The 19,997-nt window shown below is 36.5% G+C and overlaps 1 protein-coding gene across 2 annotated transcripts in view; it reads right to left on the reverse strand.

The window, feature by feature from the left end:
- The window catches only part of LOC148948460 (uncharacterized), a 521,750-nt gene that overhangs the window by 432,812 nt on the left and 68,941 nt on the right, over positions 1-19,997 (reverse strand). The window contains exon 1 of one of the 2 annotated variants that reach the window (XM_089094385.1): positions 4,659-4,771. The exons of the other annotated variant lie outside the window; for it this stretch is intronic. Within the exon in view, the coding sequence (XP_088950511.1) occupies positions 4,659-4,708 (50 nt within the window). The 5' untranslated portion in view covers positions 4,709-4,771. Of the gene's footprint in view, positions 1-4,658; positions 4,772-19,997 lie in introns of those variants that run through there. 2 annotated transcript variants of the gene reach the window in all.

Here is a 19,997-nt window from a genome sequence, read left to right on the forward strand (position 1 = left end):
AAAGCCGGCCTATTTCGTTTGAAGAAAATCATTCCTTACTTTTAATGCGAAGAAATAGTTTGTTTTCATTTTGCACTGATGGCGATAGAATTGTATATCTTGGCCTCCCTTGGGCAAGACGTTACTTACACAGTATCTGGGAGACGAACTGTCTTGCCCCCTCCCCCTTTCACATAATTTTCTAAATATATTGTTAAACTTAATTTGAAAATAATCTCTTTCACCGCTTCTCTGACAAATACAAGGTTATGAAACTACAAGCTTAATATACAGCAATCTCCTTTTGCTTAAAACTGTTTTAATTTGACAGCCAAAACAAAACCCTTTGACTAGACAGATAGTGTGAACACACCTGAAAAGTGTGATAGCTAATTATAGGCCTCACATTGCAGTCTTGTGTCAAATCAGAGCAGGCTAATAACAACAGAGCGATGGATGTCTCAGTTAGAGAAAAGATTACAATTGAGAAAAGCCAAAATTTAACGAAAGGATAATTATTTATTTTTGCGAGAATTTAGGATTGTAAAACATTGGGTTAGGGTAAAAAGAATATATTTTATGTTTTCCATTGATTATAATGATGTTTGTATGGTTTGGGGGGGGGAGGGGTTTGGGGTAAAGGAATATATTTACGTTTTAGCTGAATATACTGGAGGACGTCCAATGAAAATTCATTTGAAAATAAAAATACGCTTACACTGCTAATTGTGGCAGCCAAAGCCTCAAGCTGATCAATTATGTTAATTGTTCTATCCATTGTCTCACAATACTTTCTGATAATTGAATCACATTGCATGCCCGTTATATACGAAATCTCAAGGTCTAATTGTTATGTAAACAAAGCCCTCTGATTGGCTGAGAAGGAAACGCGTGATCTAACTGTTTCAGGGAACCTCATAACATTTGGCTCGAACACCAACAACAAATACTATTTCTGGATCATAACATTCACGATCGATTACGCAATCAAGTTCTCGGAAATTCACTTCCCCCTCGAGTCCTAGATCAATAACATTGTTTCCCGTTAGAATTCAATGCGCATGTGCAACCTTCGTTCCGGAGTTATTACAAATTGAAACAACAAATAAATCGACCTTGGAAAAAAGAGGTCATTGACCGATTACGCAATCATTCTCCCTAGGGATTCCATGCCCATATATGGTGTACTGTCAGTATTCTATGCCCATATTTGGTGTACTGTCACGAGTAACACCCCCCTTCTACTTATATCACATATCCTGTAACTGCACTAAACAACACGAGGCCGGGGGTGGTATGTACTACTACCTAGCATTGCCATAATTAACATAAACTCTTTCTATTGAAAGTTGTTGCGATTTTTCTTAAACTCATGCTATTTGTTATAAGTTTATTTCATTTAATAACCTTAAAAATAATTTTCGTTGGTTTTTATCATCTAAAAATGAAGAAGAATCACATAGTTTAAAACTTGATTACATTCTCATACAGGGGCGTAATCCACTATGAGGCAGGGAGGCAACTGCCCCCCAGACGCCAGTTTTCTTCCTCCCCCAGCTGAAATATAATTTTTTCAAAATTTTGGCAAAACGATAATCCTGCATAATTCAAGCATCCACAGACACGGGTCAGTTTTCTTTAGTATATCTTTACCTTTATGGTACAACATGGCTCATTTCTCAGTTTTCACTGTCATTTTCAGTCAATTTGGGAATATTGGCTCCAAATATGCACCCCCTCCCTTTTTTTGACGAAATTACGCCACTGTTCTCATGCCGCCTTTTTAGATCCCAATTTGGTTTAAGTAATTTAAAAAGTGTCATATAACACTTTTTGCCAAACTTAGATGCACAGTCTACATTCGTAAGCTCACCACGCTGCACAATTGGCTTAATACTTGTTACCAATTCATTTTGGTTTCAAGATATTTCGATTTTTTTTAAAATATGTGGCACTTTCATTTTTTGTTCTTGCACACATATTTAGATATCGAGGTTCTAATATCAATGTTATTTTTGTTTAGATTAAAAGTACGTTTTAGGGTTTCTGACGTCAGAAACCCTAAGACATGCTTTTGATTTTATCGTCCTAAAATTTTATCAAATAAAAAAAAACAAGTTTTTTTAACTGAAAGTAAGGAGCGACATTAAAACTTAAAACGAACAGAAATAATTCCGTATATGAAAGGGGCTGTCCCCTCCTCAACGCCTCGCTCTTTACGCTAAAGTTTGACTCTGTCTTAAAGCTCCATTTTTTAAAACAAAAAAAAGATTTAGCATAGACACTGGAATGTTGAGGAGAAGACATTCCCTCTAATATTCGGAACAATTTCTGTTCGTTTTAAGTTTTAATGTCGCTCCTTACTTTCAGTAAAAGAAAACTTGTTTTTTTTTATTTAATTTTTGATTGTTTTTTAGTTAATGCAGCTTTTATTTTGGCTTACCGTCACTGAATAAGTAAAACATAATTTGTATATTAATTTTACTTTTCTTGTGCTAAATGGCTTTCCAATAAACCAAAACCAATACTATGCAGAAATATCAATACAGAAATTATTCCGTATATGAAAGGGGCTGTCCCCTCCTCAACGCCTTGCTCTTTACGCTAAATTTTTTATTGTTTAAAAAATAGAGTTGTGATAAAGTCAAACTTTAACATAAAGAGCGAGGCGTTGAGGAGGGGACAGCCCCTTTCATATACGGAATAATTTCTGATCGTTTTAAGTTTTAACGTCGTTCCTTACTTTCAGTTAAAAAAACTTGTTTTTTTTTTTATTTAATTTTTGAACGTTTTTGAATTAATAAAGGTTTTTATTTTGGCTCACCGTACATGAATAATTACAACAAAATTTTCATATTAATTTTACTTTTATTAGGTTAAATGGCTTTCTCGAAACTTGTTTAATTTTATTTACGAACGTTTTTATTAGCAATAAATATACGTAACTTACGAATTAACTTACGTAACGAACTTCTATATTCATATATTCTTAATACGTATATTAGGGAATTCACCCCCTAGTCTATACCTTGCTATTTAAGATAAATTTCGAATTTTGTTCTTTAACAATGACCCTTAATCACATAGACCGTTAATTAGAATAAATAGCTCTTATGAAAGTACTAAAACATCTTTGGCTTAAAGAGGGAGGCATTGACTAGGGGGTGAACCAAATCATATAAGTGAAATTTTCTGTTCGTTTTAAGTTGTGATGTTGCTCCTTACTTTCAGTTGAAAAACTTATTTTTTTTTATTTGATTTCTGGTCTTTTTTTTTAAGAATACTGGGAAATCTGGCACCCTCTTCATAGCAATGTACCTTCCCCCATGAAACTTCCTTCATGGAGAGATCCTCCCATATAACCCCCGACCCACCCCCTCCCCCACTACCAGAAAAAATCCCCCTTGAAAACGTCTTTATACTTCCCAATGACCAATACCATATGTTAACATTGGGTAAAGTTTATAACTTTCAGCCCTCCCCCCGAGGACTTCGGGGAATTAAGTCATCCTAAAATACATAGTTGTCATATTTTCGACCATGCTGAACAAAATGGCTATCTCAAAATTTTGATTAGGTGACTTTAGGGAAAAATGTGCGTTGGAGGGGGCCTAGTTGCCCTCCATTTTTTGGTCACTTAAAAAGAGCACTAGAACTTTTAATTTCTGTTCGAATGAACCCACCCGCGATATTCTAGGACTACTGGGTCGATACAATCACCCCTAGGGAAAAAAACAAAACAAAACTAAAACAAACAAATGAACACGCATCCGTTATCTTGCTTCTGACAAAAAATACAAAATTCCACTTTTTGCAGATAGGAGCTTAAAACTTCTATAGTAGGGTTCTCTGATACGCTGAGTCTGATGGTGTAATTTTCACTAAGGTTCTATAACTTTTAGGGGGTCTTTCCCCTTTTTTCTAAAATCAGCCAAATTTTCTCAGGCGCGTAACTTTTGATGGGTAGGACTAAACTTGATGAAAGTTATACATTTGAAATTAGCATTGAAATCTGATTCTTTTGATGTATCTATTGGTATCAAAAACCCGTTTTCTAGAGTTTCGGTTACCATTGAGCCGGGTCGCTCCTTACTTACAGTTCGTTACCACGAACTGTTCGATATCACAACATAATCCCATCTGGATTACCACAGCCGAACTGAGAACACTACCACCCTTTGGATAAATCTACTTTATGAACATTTTACTGAACAACTTTCTATGCCTCTTTCCTTGTTATCCCTTGTACTTTGGACACTGGCGCTCTCAAACCCTACTCTCATGAACATATCCTATCCATGTACTTACGTGTTAGACCAACAACACTCAAGAAACGAAGTTGGGTTAATCATAATGAAGTATCCTAAAATATGATGAAAATATAATACTTCGTTAGACAAAATTATGGAAACTACAGCAAAGAATTATTCATAGCAGGCCGCCCAGAACGTATTATATTGAATACCTAACGTAACCTAACCAAAATACCGACTCTATTCTTGAATATTTAATTAAAATATAGCTACAATGTAGTTTATTTCAGTGAACCTAAGCTAGTTGTCTCCCAATACAGAATGGTAAACCGGTTTTTAGCTCATTCAATTGAGAAAAATTCTTTAGTGTTGTCGGACTAACACCTAAGTACCTTTATCCAAATTATTCCAAAAGAAAGAACTTACCGGGAAGATTGAAGAACTGCCAAATTTTGCATGCTCACAAAAAACTTCATAAACCAAACAGAGTTAATTTCATGCGAAATCCTCAATTTTGGATCATACTTTGCATTCTCTACGAACTTTCAGAATGGGCTGTGAAAACTGGGTGAATTTTAATGAACTCTAAAATGCGCTGAAATATTTGGCTGTCCAATTGAAACGACGCATACAGCAATGGATTAGCCGTAAAAAAAATGTGAGACTCGTGGGACCGAAACACACTAATATGCCACTGTTTAAGAGATGTTTAATCTCATGTCTCATAATCTCATGTCGTGGGTAGTTAGCCCACACAACAGACGCAAAATTCTCCTAAGGTTATGTTGCTTCATAAGATCAGAAATAGTCAATGATCTTAGGGTCAATGCTTGTATGTCCTTATTTAACCTCTTATGCAGCACTTGTCCTTCTAGCGTGAACTGTGGCGTATTATCAAACAGTTCGTGGTAATAAACTCCAAATAGAGATCGACAAGTGCTAATAAAAATCGAAACAGTAAAAACGAATTTTGATAATACTGTATTCATAAAAAGAACCGACTTGCTATGATGATTCCAAATATATGTCGATCAGTAAATTTAATATTATCCATTAAAAGTTACGAGCCTGATAAAATTGACTGATGTTATAAAAAGGATAAAGGTGTAACCCTTACCCAAAAAGGTTTGGTGACAAACTGTAAGTAAAGAGCGACTCGTACAAATAGTAATAAAAAGGAAATGGAATTTTAATAATACTAAACCAAACAGTTCGTGGTAACGAACTGTTAGTAAGGAGCGACGCGGCTCAATAGCAGCCGAAACTCTTGAAAACAGGGTTTTGATAACAGTAGATATATCATAGGTATCGAATTTATGCTGACTCCACATATATAAAGTTCAATAGGTCTAATGTTATCCATCAAAACTTACAAGCCTGAGAAAATCTGCCGAACAAGAAAATCTGCCGAGCAGGAATGTGGAATTTTGCATTTTTTGCCAAAAGAAAATTCACGAATGCTTGTTTATTTGTTTTTTGTTTTCCCAAGGGTGATCGTATCGAAACAGGGATTCTAGAAGATCTAGAGTGGGCTCATTTGGTCAGAAATCATAAGTTCTAGTGTCCCTTTTAAGAGACCAAAATGATTGGAGGGCAACTAGCCCACCTCCCCCGCCTCCTTTTTCCCCAAAGCTGTCCGATCAAAATTTTGAGATAGCCATTTTGTTAAACATAGTTGAAAGGTCCAATAACTATGCCTTTGGGAATAACCTGACCCCCCTCCCCTGGGGGAACAGCTGTAAGTACAAAATTTGCTCAGTGTTTACGTATAGTATTTGTTATTAGGAAGTAAACATACATTTTTTTTCAGGGGGGGGGGGGTTTCCTTGGAGGATTTCCAACGTTGAGTTTTTCTGGGGAAGGAAGTTTCCGGGGTGAATTTCCCAGGGTAAATTTTACACTGGGGAAAAATGTCAGAATTCCTATACGAAATTCTATTCATTTTTCTTTATTTGTAACTGCCGACACAATTTTACATGTGGGGATGTTCCGGGGAATTCTCAGTGGTGTTTGAATTGCTCGGAGGATTTTTCCATGGGGGGGAGGGGGTAATTTTCCATCGGAGAATTTGACGGGTGAAATTCTCCATAAGAATTTTTTTTCCACTGAAGCAATTTCTACTGGAGATAGAGTAAATCCAGGGAAAACAATTCCATGGAGAGGGGGTGGGGGTTGGCATGATTTGAAAAACTTGGAAATTAAAGACTTTTTCGAATGAAAGTATGTTAAAGATAATTTTTCAGGCGGAATTGTCCACAAGACATATTTTGGGGAGGTTTTCAGCGACGATGTAAGTGTCCGGGGGTGATTTTCAGGGGGGCTATTTGACGTGGGAAGAACTTTGCTTGCAGGAACTTTTTGCGGAGGGAAGGAATTTTCCATGGAGGGGAGCCTAATTTCCCGGTATTATTTTTAAAACGAATAGAAATTAAATTTAAAAAAAGTTTTTTCACTGAAAGCAAGGAGCAATATTATAACTTAAAAAAATTTATTCAATATATGAGACGGGTTGCCCGTTCCTGAGTGCTTCGCTCTTTGCGCTAAAGTTTGACTTTCTGTCCTAATTCTTTGAGAAAAAAATCCTGAAACACAAGGGATGTTTAAATAGAATAAGAAGCTTTGTCAAAAGTTCTAAAAACTTTTGCGCGAAGAGCGAGGTATGGGGGAGGGGCGAATCCCCTTATATACGGAATAACTTCTGTTGGTTGTAAGTTTAAATGTTGCTCCTTACTTTTTTTTGAATGAGCTAGTTTTGTTTTTAATTACAAAGTAAATGAGCTTTCTATGTGTGATTCTTTACGTGCAACTCCATCAGCTTCAAATTACCCATTAGAAGTTACGAGCCTAGAAAATCGCCTAATTTGAGAAAATAGTAGTAAAACTATCAAAAAAAGGAAAGCAATATTCGTTAAAATTACATATGAAATTCAGCATATTAGAGATTACTGTTACATAGACTACAAACCTCTATCTAAACAAATAAAGAAAAGAAAACAGGCGAACTATTGCATTTTTTTGAGAAATAGTCACGGGAGCACGGGAGTTTGCTTTTGTTTGTTCTTGACAGGGGTGATTGTATTGAATCAATGGCCACAGAATATCGAGAGAACGCTCATTCAACCCCCAATTGAAAGTTCTAGTCCCGATTTTAGGTAGCAAAAGAGATTACCGCCAAAATAAAGTGTCCTGTTCTACCATTAGGTGATGTCAAATAACAGTGTTTGCCCGAAGATGGTTATAATTCTAATGAGTAAAAATTCTGTGACAGAGAATTGATTTAGAATTTTCAAAGACCTGTCTGTTCAGCTCCCCAGTTCCAGATGCCATAATGCGGAATGGTGGCGAATTCGTATAAAAACATCCCCTTTAAAAAGATTTTCCGAGGAGCTCCCTTTGAAAGCCGCAACAAGTAATGACGCTAGAATTCATAATTCGCTAGAAGAGAATTCATTTTCGCATCCCCCCACCTCCTTCATAAATGTTTCAAGAAGTACATTTTTTTCTGGAATAACTATCATTTTTCGAATTAATGTTGTGCGAATACTAAATTGAATTAAAAAAAAGAAAATAAAACATAAAACAGAGGGTTAGGGCAGAGCCGTTCCTTGGTTTGGTGGTGTCAGGGAAAACTTAATGACAGCGCTCTTCTCCTGACTGAAATATAAGCAAAAAAGCTGAATCAAAGTAATTATTTTGATCAAAGTAAACAATCCCCCAGCATCGGCCCCCCAACTGCGGCACCCGGGACACCTGAACCGTTTGCCCCCAACCCCCGAGGGCTGGAGTTGGGTTTTTCTCGCCCCCTGCCGCACCATCAATAGTGTAAATATTACAATTTCTGCCCAAAAATATTATAATTTAAGCTTGTTTTGCCGCCCCCATCGCTTGGCCCTTATAGCCCCCTTCCTAGGAACAGCTCTGGTTTGTGCGGATGCGTGATGGCCTCTTTCATATTTAGAAAGGAGGGATATCAAAGAGTTCGTAACAATAAGCTGTATGTAAAGAGCAATCCTTGTCAGTTGAGTCCGAAACTCTGAAGAACGAAATTCTTATTACATTATAAGCATCAACAGAAATTACTATTTGTGCTGATTTTATATATGCAGCAAAACATAATTTTCTATCTGCTCGTCAGAATTCCATATATTCCTCGTCCCTTCCCTATCTTCTTTACGGTGATTTTTGAATTTGTATTTTTTTTCAATTCACGTTTTATTGTTCAAATATTGTTAATTGTAGTATTCTAGTATACTTGTAGTATACTCGTTTTATTATAGTATAGCCTACTGACCGATATTCGGTATTTAAAACTAATCAAGAGTTGGAAATAGATATTGCGGAAATTATGAGGATGTATATTTACGTTTTGGTTACTGATCCTCAGAGCCAGTACTAGCAAGAAAACTTCTTTCTGCAACCTCTGATTGCTGCTCAAGAGATCTTTTCTTGCACCAAGATCAGCACTTCATATGTCCAGGGTGATTGACCCCTTTCCGCATGTTTCCGGCAGTCATTACTGGTCTCAATCCATCCAACATCGGCAGCACATTCCACAAAATACCATACCTCATGGTTAGACACTGGGCAAAATGGCCAGTGGCTTGACGGTGACTAAAATTGTCAAAGGCAGACCCCTACTTCTATCTTCTCTCAGTTGCCCCATGACAGGGTTGTCATCACCACCTTTATTTTTTAATACATTGTTTTTAAACCCCTGTTTTAAGAGTTTACTATTGACAAGGACCACTCTTTACTACATTGAGTTCCATTTATATTGACAAGAGTCACGTTATAGTTACTGCTCATTACCGTCAAAAGCATCAAAAATTCCATGAAATATGCGACAACTTTAAGATTTTGATGGCTCGGAAAACTTTCTTTCGGCAATCAATACGTCCAAATTGTCGAGTCCAATTCATTAACACGCTGACCGTCGGAATTTCAACACTTAGTGGCTCTGGAGTTATCCGTTTGGACCTGTCATTCGCCGTAGCAATCTTGGAGAAAATATTATACTTTTTCTTAAAATCTTTCTAAGCATAGAACGATGGAATGACGAACGTATTGTTGATCTTGAAAGAAGTAATATTTACATAATTACCGGATTTTCACATTTTGGAGCTTAATGTATAAATTCTATATATTTCATGTATAAATTGTTTCCAAACATACATTTCTTTCGAATTTCATCTGCTATTGAGAAAAGTCATTCTTTAATGCTTTTTATTACCATGTATAGTTTGAAAGTTTCTTGACATATATGACAGCGTCAAAGCCTTGGGTTAACCTTGTCGTCGACCCCCAAAAATCTTTTTCGGGGGCCAATACTGTGAAAATTATCAAGCTCAATGACTACGCACTATGGCTAACGGATTTTCGACATTAGCCGGTCTAAAATTATCCATTTGGTATCTGTCCATGGCCGTATCCAGGGGGTTAGGAGGTTTGAGCCCCCCCCCCCTCCTGAAATATTTGTCTGACTCTTAAAATCATAACAAATGGATATGAGCAAATTTTGTATGCGTTTTTTTTTAGTTTTTTTGTTTACCCCCCCCCCCGAAAAAAATCTTTGTGTAACCCCCCCCTCCCCGCCCCGAAAAAAAATCCCGGATACGGCCCTGCATCTTTCATTAACCATAACAGTCTTGAAAAAAGGTTGCATTTATATCCAAAATCTTTATTGGACTACAATGATGAATATACGCCTCTTTTACATGCGAGTATATCCCTATTTCTTAAAAGAACCAATATATTTGCAGTTATCACTTATTTAGTCATAACTGCAGAGAATAACAGTGTCTAAAATTTGACAATGTAGAAGATGGATGGAATAATTTTAGGATAATAGTTTGTGAAGTAGCAGATGGTGTCTTAGGAAGAAAAGTTAGAAAGGCGGCTAGGAATATTAGTGAAAATACTTTTAGTCTAGTAGAGAAGAGGACTTGTACAAAAAGAATTTAGGCGATAAATCATACGAAAATAAGAGAAATGTAAGAAAAGTAGAGACAGGATTAAAAATGATTTAAGGAGATATGAAGTGGATATCATAGATAAAAGTTGCTCAAGATCAAGAAGATTCCGCCAAACGGCTTAATAGTAAAACATTGTATTGGCATGATAAAAAATTGACTTAATAGCAATAGACCTTCTTAGGAGAGTGGAAAGAGGGAGGCTTTGAATAGATTGGGATGGAGGAGGAGCTTGCGCAGCTGTGTTGGTCTCAGGCGGGTTGGTGCTCCTGTGAGTTGTTAAAAGTAGTAGTAGTATCACTTATTTTCAGGGGAAAGAAGCTTTTTTATCAAACTGTTGAAAATTAGTACCTGACGTAACGTTCTTAGTGGATAAACATCCGAGTACTAGGCCTAAAAAAGCTGAATCAGATTGCAGATTTTTTTTACTTCTTTTTTTCGCTGTGTTAATTTTTCAACATTCACAAATTGTAATAAATGTAGGTGAAACGGACGTCTCATTTGAGATTAAATGAAAAAAAAAAGTTTTTGTTAACAAAGTAAAGAGGAGCAAATAAATTTTCAAATGGGGATAAATCCATTTAGACAGTGAAAAAAACAGGTACAAAAGCCCAGATATTTCAATCACATATACAGCGACCGTTATCAGTAGTATTACTAAAATAATATAATTGAACTAGAATTTTTATACATAAAAAATAAATACCTTTTCGGGTCATTCACAAAATAATGAACTTCCGGATTATTCACTAGATTATCAAACAGTTCGTGGTAACGAACTGTAAGGAAGGAGCGACCCGGCTCAATAGTAACCGAAACTCTAAAAAACGGAATTTTAATACCAATAGGTACATCAAAGAATCGGATTTTATGCTGATTTTAAATATATAAGTTTTATCAAGTTTAATAAAACTCATCAATAATATAACACTGTTATTAATAATAATAACAGTCAGTTACACGCCTGAGAAAATTTGCCTTATTTTCGAAAAAAGGGGGAAAAAACCCCTAAAAGTCATAGAATTTTATGAAAATCATACCATCAGATTAGGCGTATCAGAGAACCCTACTGTAGAGGTTTCAAGCTCGTATCTGCAAAAATGTAGAATTTTGCATTTTTTGCCAGAAGAAAGATCACGGATGCGTGTTTATTTGTTTTTTTTTGTTTTTGCTTTTTCCCAGGGGTGATCGTATCGATCCAGAAGTCCTAGAAAATCGTGAGAGGGTTCAATCGAACGGAAATTAAAAGTTTTAGTGCCCTTTTTAAGTGACTAAAAAAATTGGAGGGCAACTTGGCCCCCTCCCACGCTCTTTTTTCCCTAAGTCAGCCAATCAAAATTTTGAGATAGCCATTTTGTTCAGCATAGTCGAAAATTTAATTAATATGTCTTTGAGGATGACTTTATCCCCCACTGCTCCCGGGGGAAGGGCTGCAAGTTATAAACTTTGCCCATTGTCAAATAGTTCGTGGTAACGAACTGAAAGTAAGGAGCGACCCGGCTCAATGGTAACCGAAACTCTAAAAAACGGAATTTTGATACCAACAGATGCATCAAAAGAATAAGATTTTAATGCTGATTTCAAATATATAAGTTTCATCAAGTTTAGTCCTACCAATCAAAAGTTCAGGGACGGAGAAAATTTAGCTGATTTTAGAAAAAAGGGAGAAAGACCCCCTAAAAACTATAGAACCTTAATGAAAATTACACCATCATATTCAGCGTATAAGAGAACCCTACTGTAGAGGTTTCAAGCACCTATCTGCAAAAGTGTGGAATTTTGCATTTTCTGCCAGAAGAAAGATCACGGATGCGTTTTTATTTGTTTTCTTTTTTTTGTAGGATATCGTGGGAGGGCTCATTGGAACGGAAATTGAAAGTTCTAGTGCCCTTTTTAAGTGAACAAAAAATGGAGGGCAACTAGGCCCCCTCCCACGCTAATTTTTTTCCCAAAGTCACCCGATCAAAATTTTGAGATAGCCATTTTGTTCAGCATGGTCGAAAATATAATAATTATGTCTTTTAGGATGACTTAATCTAGCTAATTATCTATTATGGGTTGCCTCCCCGTAGTAGCATAATATTTGTAGGCATGAATATATAATGAGTCGGAGGTAATAGGCTTGAGAATGTCTGTGCAGGATTTCGACTTTTGTTGATAGAAGAGCATCGCCAAGTGCTGAAAACCATGTTGTGACCAAGAAGGGCCCAGGATTGCACAGAACCTCCATTCATGGAGGTCCCAGGGACTTCTTACTGTCCGGTTCTAAGCCGGCTTAAGCACTTCGGCGTAGACTTGAGAAGATATGTGATCCCAATCCTGCACTGGTATCCGGGATCATTGCTTTTTCTGAGGACAAAATAATTTCAAAGATTTAAAGAATATTAAAATCGGAACTTGGAATGTTACGACATTAAGAAATGATCATCGTATCGACATTTTGACTGCCGAATTCAGACGATTGGCATTGGATTTATTAGGAGTTTGAGAAACTAATATCCCTGGGGTAGGAAGCATGACATTAGTTGATAAAGAATTTGTTTACTCAGGCAGGAAGGATGGGGTACATATACAAGGAATAGAGCTCATGATGAATAGGGAAGCTGCTGAGCCTTGGTTGGACCGGAAAGTTATTAATAATAGAATACTAATTGCTCATTTTATGACTAAAAAGCTCAGGGTATCAGTTATAGTAGTATACGCCCCTGTAGAATCGACTGACGGAGATACTAGGGACTCAGATGAATTTTACTTACAGTTACAGGAGCAAATAGACAAGGTCCCAGATAGAAATATGATGTTATTACTGGCAAATTTTAATGCCCAGGTTGGTAGAAATAGGGATAGATGGTATCCCAGCCTAGGTAATTTTGGTGTAGGAAAAGCAAACAGTAATGGATACAGACTTTTGCAATTTTTGTAGGTATAACAATCTAGTTATAACCAATACGGTGTTTGGTCATAAAATGGCTCATAAGTTAACATGGTATTCACGTGATGGTAATACAGCAAACCTTATTGATTATGTTATAGTAAACCGAAGACTGGCAGGATCACTACAAGATACTAGGGTATATATGAGTGCTGTTATTGATGTTAAAAGTAAAGATCACCATCTGGTAGAGTCAAGGGTTAATTTAAAGCTGAAATATCGGAAGGGTAACTATCTCCCGGGAAGTTATGATGTTGGTAGACTCCAGGATGAGAATTTGAGAGAAACTTTCCAGGAACAGTTGGATACTAAACTTAAGAGTTTAAAATTTGATAATGTGGAAGATGGTTGGAATAATTTTAGAAAAATAATTTGTGAAGTTGCTGAATGTGTATTAGGGAAGAAAGCTAGAACTGTAGCTAAGAATATTAGTGAAAAAGCTTTATGTTTAATAGAAAGGAGAAGGGACTTGTACAAGAATTTTCTGAATGACAGATCGTATGAAAACAAAAGAAATGTAAAGAAAGTGGATAAAGCATTAAAATATGAACTAAGGAGTTTTGAAGTCGAGGCCATGGATAAAATTGCCGAGGATCTGGAAGATGCAGCTAGACGGCATAATAGTAAAATATTGTACTGGCACGTTAACAAATTGAGAGGGAGTAGTCAATCCGGACTTGTCCCAGTTAAAGATAGGAGTGGGGTCGCAGGAAAAAATATAGAGGAAAATGAAAAAGTTTGTGTTACTTTGGATGTGAAGGAAGATTTGTTTTGTGAGGAGGAATTAGCAACAGTACTAAAAGGATTAAAGAATAATAAGGCTCCAGGTGCTGATAGGGAGGTAAATGAGTTTCTTAAGCATGGTGGCTCTGAGGTCAGAAATAAGCTATTGAAGATTATGAATATGATTTTTGAAAAAGGGGAAGTACCTAACGATTTTAGGAAAACCTTAATTAAGCCACTTTATAAGAAGGGTGATAAAAGTGAGTATGGTAATTGTCGAGGCATTAGTCTGGTCTCTGTAGGTAGTAAATTACTTAGTAATATGATACTTTTTAGACTGAGCGATGCCGTAGACAAAGTTTTAAGAGAAGAGCAGTGAGGTTTTAGAAAAGGTAGAGGATGTGTCGACCAAATTTTCGCTCTGAGTTTAATAATTGAGAAGTTTCTTAAGTTTCAAACAACTTTAGGCTTCAGTTTTATGGATTACGAGGAAGCGTTCAATTCTATTGATAGAAGAAGTTCAGCTAATGTCTTATTCTTACACTGTTTACCAGACAAAAAGATTCAAGTGATTAGTGCTATGTACGAGAATAACACTGCTGCGGTTAAGGTAGGAAATGAGGTTAGCAGCTGGTTTTGTATTAAATCAGGATTTAAACTAGATTGTGTTCCCCCTTTATATGGATTATTTTGATGGACTTTGTCTTAAGGAACATAGGAAAGGCAATGGGAGACCACGGAATCAAATGGGGAGGAAAAAGTCTCCTGGACTTGGATAATGGTGATGATTTAAGCATCCTAGATGAAAGTGTGAGCAAAATGAATCAAGTTTTAGAGGTTTTGAGAGTTCAGGGTGCTAGAATTGGTTTGAAAATTAATGTTAAGAAGACTATGTCAATAAGGCTAGGAACAAGTGAAGATGAAAAGGTGACGTAGGGTAATGAAAAGATTGATCAGGTGGTCAGCTTCACTTACCTTGGTAGTATTATTAGTAAAGACGGTGGGAGCAGTGAAGATGTTAAAAGTAGAATACCCAAGGCTCAGGATGTTTTTTCACAGTTAAAAAAAGTTTGGAAGAATAGGAAGATAAGTCTGCAAACCAAGATTAGAATATTAGAAGCTACAGCGATGACAGTAGTCAAATATGGCTCTGAAGCATGGACGCTCCGAAAAGCGGATGAAGATTAGCTAGATGTTTTCCAGAGAAATTGCTTAAGGACTGTTCTGGGTACCTGGCTGACTGACGGTATTTAAAAAAATGGGCTGTATGAAAAATGTGGTTCAATACCACTCTCTAGGGCTATAATGAAAGGAAGGTTGAGGTGGCTAGGGCACGTTGTGCAGATGAAGGATGACAGATTGCCGAAGATTATTCTTTTTGGCCAACCATCTAGGGCTAAACGGAAAGCAGGTCGTCCCCGTCTGGCGTGGGAGGACGTCATAAAGAGAGATTTAAAGGAAATTGGAACTTCGTAGGTGCGTGTATAGAGGGAGGCTATGAATATATTGGGGTGGAGGAGGAGCGTGCGTAGCTGTTGGCCTCAGGCAGCTTGGTTCTACAGTGAGGTGTTTTTAGTAGTAGTAGTTGTATACAGACGTTTTAAGGGGGATTTATTTCTGGTAGGGGGTGGGGTAGGTTGGGGGTTATATGGGAGGATCTTTCCACGAAGGAAGTTTTCATGGGGGAAGGGACATTGCTATGAAGGGGGCGCCTGATTTCCAGCATTATTAAAGAAAAAGATCTGAAATTAAATAAAAATAAAACAATAAGCATTATTAAAGAAAAAGATTATAAATTAAATAAAAAAAAAACAAATTTTGCAACTGAAAGTAAGGAGCAACATAAAAACTTAAAATGAACAGAAAATATTACATATATGATTGGGTTCGCACCCTAGTCAATACCTCACTCTTTAAGCCAAAGAGTTTTTAGTATTTTCATAAGAGCTATTTATTCTAAATTAACGGTCTTTGTGATTAAGGGGTAATTTTTAAAGAATTGGAACAAAATTCAAACTTTAGCTTAAAGAGCAAGGTGACTAGGGACGAACCCCTAATATACGTATTAAAAATCAATGAATACAGAAGATCGTGAAAGTCATTTAACCAAAAAAAAAGTAAAATTAATATACAAATTTTGTTTTAATTGTTCATGTACGGTGAGCCAAAATCAAAACCTGCATTAATTAAAAAACGTTCAAAAATTAAATAAAAAAACAAGTTTGTTTTCACTGAAAGTAAGGAATGACGTTGAAACTTAAAAAGAACAGAAATTATTCCGTATGTGAAAGGGACTGTGCCCTTCTCCACACCTCGCTCTTTACGCTAAAGTTTGACTTTCTCACAACTCTATTTTTTTTAAACAATAAAAAACTTTAGCGTAAAGAGCGAGGTGTTGAGGAGGGCACAGCCCCTTTCATATACGGAATAATTTCTGTTCGTTTTAAGTTTTAACGTAGTTTCTTACTTTCAGTTAAAAAAAACTTGTTTTTTTTTATTTAATTTTCATATAGTATTGGTTATTGGGAAATATACAGGCGTTTACAGGAGGATTTTTTTTTCTAGTGGGGGGTCGGAGTAGGGATTACGGGGGAGAACCTTTCCATGAAGAATGTTAACTTGAGGGAAGGGACAGTTCTATGTAGGGGGCGCCGGATTTCCCAGCATTATTTAAAAAACAATCAGAAATTAAATAAAAAAACAAGTTTTTTTCAACTGAAAGTAAGGAGCAACATTAAAACTTAAAACGAAAAGAAATTATTATGTATGTGAGGGGGTTCGTCCCCTAGTCAATACCTCGCTCTTTACGTAGTACTTTCAAAAGAGCTATCTATTCTAATTAACCGGCCTTTGTGATTCAGAGGTTTGTGATTCGAACAAAATTCGAACTTTAGCGTAAAGAGCGAGGTTTTGACTAGGGAGCGAACTCCCTAATATACGTAATAAAAACATACGAATATAGAAATTCGTTGCGGAAATTAATTCGCAAGTTACGTCAGAACAAAATTTCGAGAAAGCCCATTAGCCAAAAAAAGAAAAATTAATATGCCAATTTAGCTTTAATTATTCATGTACGGTGAGCCAAAATCAAAGCTTCATTAATTCAAAAATGTTCAGAAATTAAATAAAAAAAACAAGTTTTTAACTGAAAGTAAGGAGCGACATTAAAACTTAAAACGAACAGAAATTATTCCGTATATAAAAGGGGCTGTCCCCTCCTCAACACCTCCCGCTTTACGCTAAGGTTTGACTCTTTTCCGCAACTCTATTTTTTAGAACAATAAAAAATTTTAGCGTAAAGAGCGAGGCGTTGAGGAGGGGACAGCCCCTTTTATATACGGACTAAATTCTGTTCGTTTTAAGTTTTAATGTCACTCCTTACTTTCAGTTAAAAAAAAACTTGTTTTTTTTAGTTAATTTTCAGAAAGAGTTCACTGACAAAATATGTCTTCAGCAGAGATAAAAAAAAAGAATTGGCATTATAATGAATAATCAACTAAAAATTAAAAGAAAGAACTTCATAAATATGAAACCAATAATGAACTTCTAAGTTACAAATAATAACACTATTATTCAACTCAAACTCAAAACGAAAAGAAATTACTAAATAGTTGAACCAGGAAGTTGTCTGTCATGTACAAAAATACAAATAAACTAATGTTGATGCATTTTGTTAATTCTTTTTATAAGCCTTCTCAAACAAAACACCCAAAAACAATGCATCCGGAGTGAAGGGTGTTATTGTGTTTCAGCCCCCCTCCCATCCCCTCACTCAAAGGTTCAATTTTACTCACAAAATAAAATGGCTACACTAGATACATATAAATGAATTTTGACACATTCTGTATAGGTTTTGTTTTAACACCCCCCTCAAAAATCATAGCCTCTCCCCAAATATAATCCTAGATATATCCATACAAAAACTAAACTGTTAGCAATAGATGTTTTGACAAGCTATATAAGATTTGACCCGTCCTGGGTTGTATCCGTTCCAGGTTTCTTTAAGTCAGCCCCGAAGAACACCATTCAATTGACGAGGAAATGCTTCCTTTCAGGCGGTGATGCAACTTGAGACAACATCTTCCGGAAAAGCCGAGGAAGTGGGGAATAAACTTGTTCACAAGAGTTGGTGTGTCAGGTCTTGTACATGATTTTGAAGGTTATCAAGGGCACTCTTAATGAAGATGACATAGAGGCAGACCTTGGAGTTGGAGGCAGCATAGTTTTATATCTGCTGAATACCTTACCAGAGAAAATGAACGACAAGATTTGCTTTGACAACTTGTTTTCGAGCTTGAAACTAATGAGTTTGCTCAAAATTAAAGGATTCCCTTGTATTGGTACGTTGAACAAAGCGCGACTGAAGGGATGCCCACTCCTCGCAGAAGGGGAAATGAAAAACGAGAGAGAGGAACTTCAGATTACATGAATGACATTCATTCTGTCGTTATTGTAGTGAAATGGTTAGATAACAACACAGTTTGGTTGGCTTCGACAAATGCAGGAATAACGCCACAGGATAAATGTAGACGCTGGAATGTTAAGGATAAATCCAGGGTTGAAGTTTGGAGGCCAGCCATTGTTTATAAGTAAAACCGTCATATGGGTGGCGTAGATTTAGCAGACTTGCTGGTGGAGATGTGCCGAACTTATCTTCGGACACCAATATAGTCTATGAGAATCTTCTGGTGGCTTATTGACACAGCAGTCTGCAATAATTGGCTTCTTTTCAGGTCAGACGTTAAAGCGCTCACTTCAAGGACAGATCAACCGATGATCTTGAGAGCACTCAGGTGTGAAATTGCAGCAGGGTTGTACGCATCAGCACGTGTGATACCCCAATGTAAACGTGGTAGACCATCCGTAGATGTCGCAGAAAGCTTCAGCCCAAATAGAAGTCGCAACCGAATCCGACTGGCAATATCTGTTCAAGCCGATGGACTTGATCACTGGCCAAAAAAAAACTGAGAAGCAGAGCCGCTGCAAAGAGTGCGAATCAGAATACACCACTTTTGAATGCGAAAAATGTGAACTTCCACTGTGCCTTACTACCAAAATCAATTGTTTTAAAGCATCAAAATTACGGTGCTAGTGGTATTCCCCTGGAAAATTAGTCACTCCCCGGAAAACGCCCCACGGAGCTTACTCCCCGTGAAAATTTCCTCCGTCGCCCCCCCCCCCCCCTGTAAAATTGAGCAGCAACAGAGAAAGTATGACAAAAAATAACGAAGAAAAGAAGGAATTTTGAAATATTCCACCTATATTACGAAATATGGGAAGAATGTATGGTGTAGAATATCCTATAGTATTTTTTTTTGCATTAATATTTGTTTTAATTCTTTCTTCGTGATTTTGGGGACTGAGTTGTCATAGTAGGGTAAGATAAAGGTCAAAGAAAATAATTAAAAAATCTTAAATTAGTGGCAACTGTAGAAGAATTGCACCTATGATGGAAGTGCAAAGAGATAAGAGATTGAGACTAAGAAGTTCGAGTAATTACTTCCCGTGGATTTGCGACCACTTGCCTTTTTAGGGGTGTTTTTCCAGTTATTTGAAAACCAGGCAAATTTTCTCAAACTCGTGGCGTTTGATGTGTAACATTAAACATAATTAGCTTTATATATAAAATAAGCATAAAAACAATTCTCTTGATGCATTATTTTGTTATAAAATTCTTTTTTTAAAGTTTCGGTTACTATTGGCACGAGTCATTCCTTATTTAGAATTCTTTTCAAGGAACTGTTTGATTCTACATCATGCATTTCGCATGTTTTCGAATATAGGTAGGATTTCCATACTGCCCTATTTTCTTCATCTTTTAATTTGTCTTAATTTGCATTTGGCTGCTCAATTTTACATGTAGAGAGAATTTTTCAGGAAGGCATCCCGAGAAATATTCCAGGGACGGTTTTACGCGAGGGAGAACTTCCAGGAGGAATTTTCTGTTTGTGGGGAGGGGGAGAGGTGATTTCCACGGGAAATACATCGGAACCAGAAAATTGGCAATATAGGACGGTGCAAGGACCTTTTTCCTGTAACCGCAGGACTGAAAAACTGTGGGAGTGGAAATAAACAATTTATTCAACTTGCTAAATATATATATATATATATATATATATATATATATATATATATATATTA

This window comes from Artemia sp. Qi Xiang Cuo, chromosome 9, assembly GCF_049724085.1.
Source record: "Artemia sp. Qi Xiang Cuo chromosome 9, ASM4972408v1, whole genome shotgun sequence".
Lineage (NCBI taxonomy): Eukaryota > Metazoa > Arthropoda > Branchiopoda > Anostraca > Artemiidae > Artemia > Artemia sp. Qi Xiang Cuo.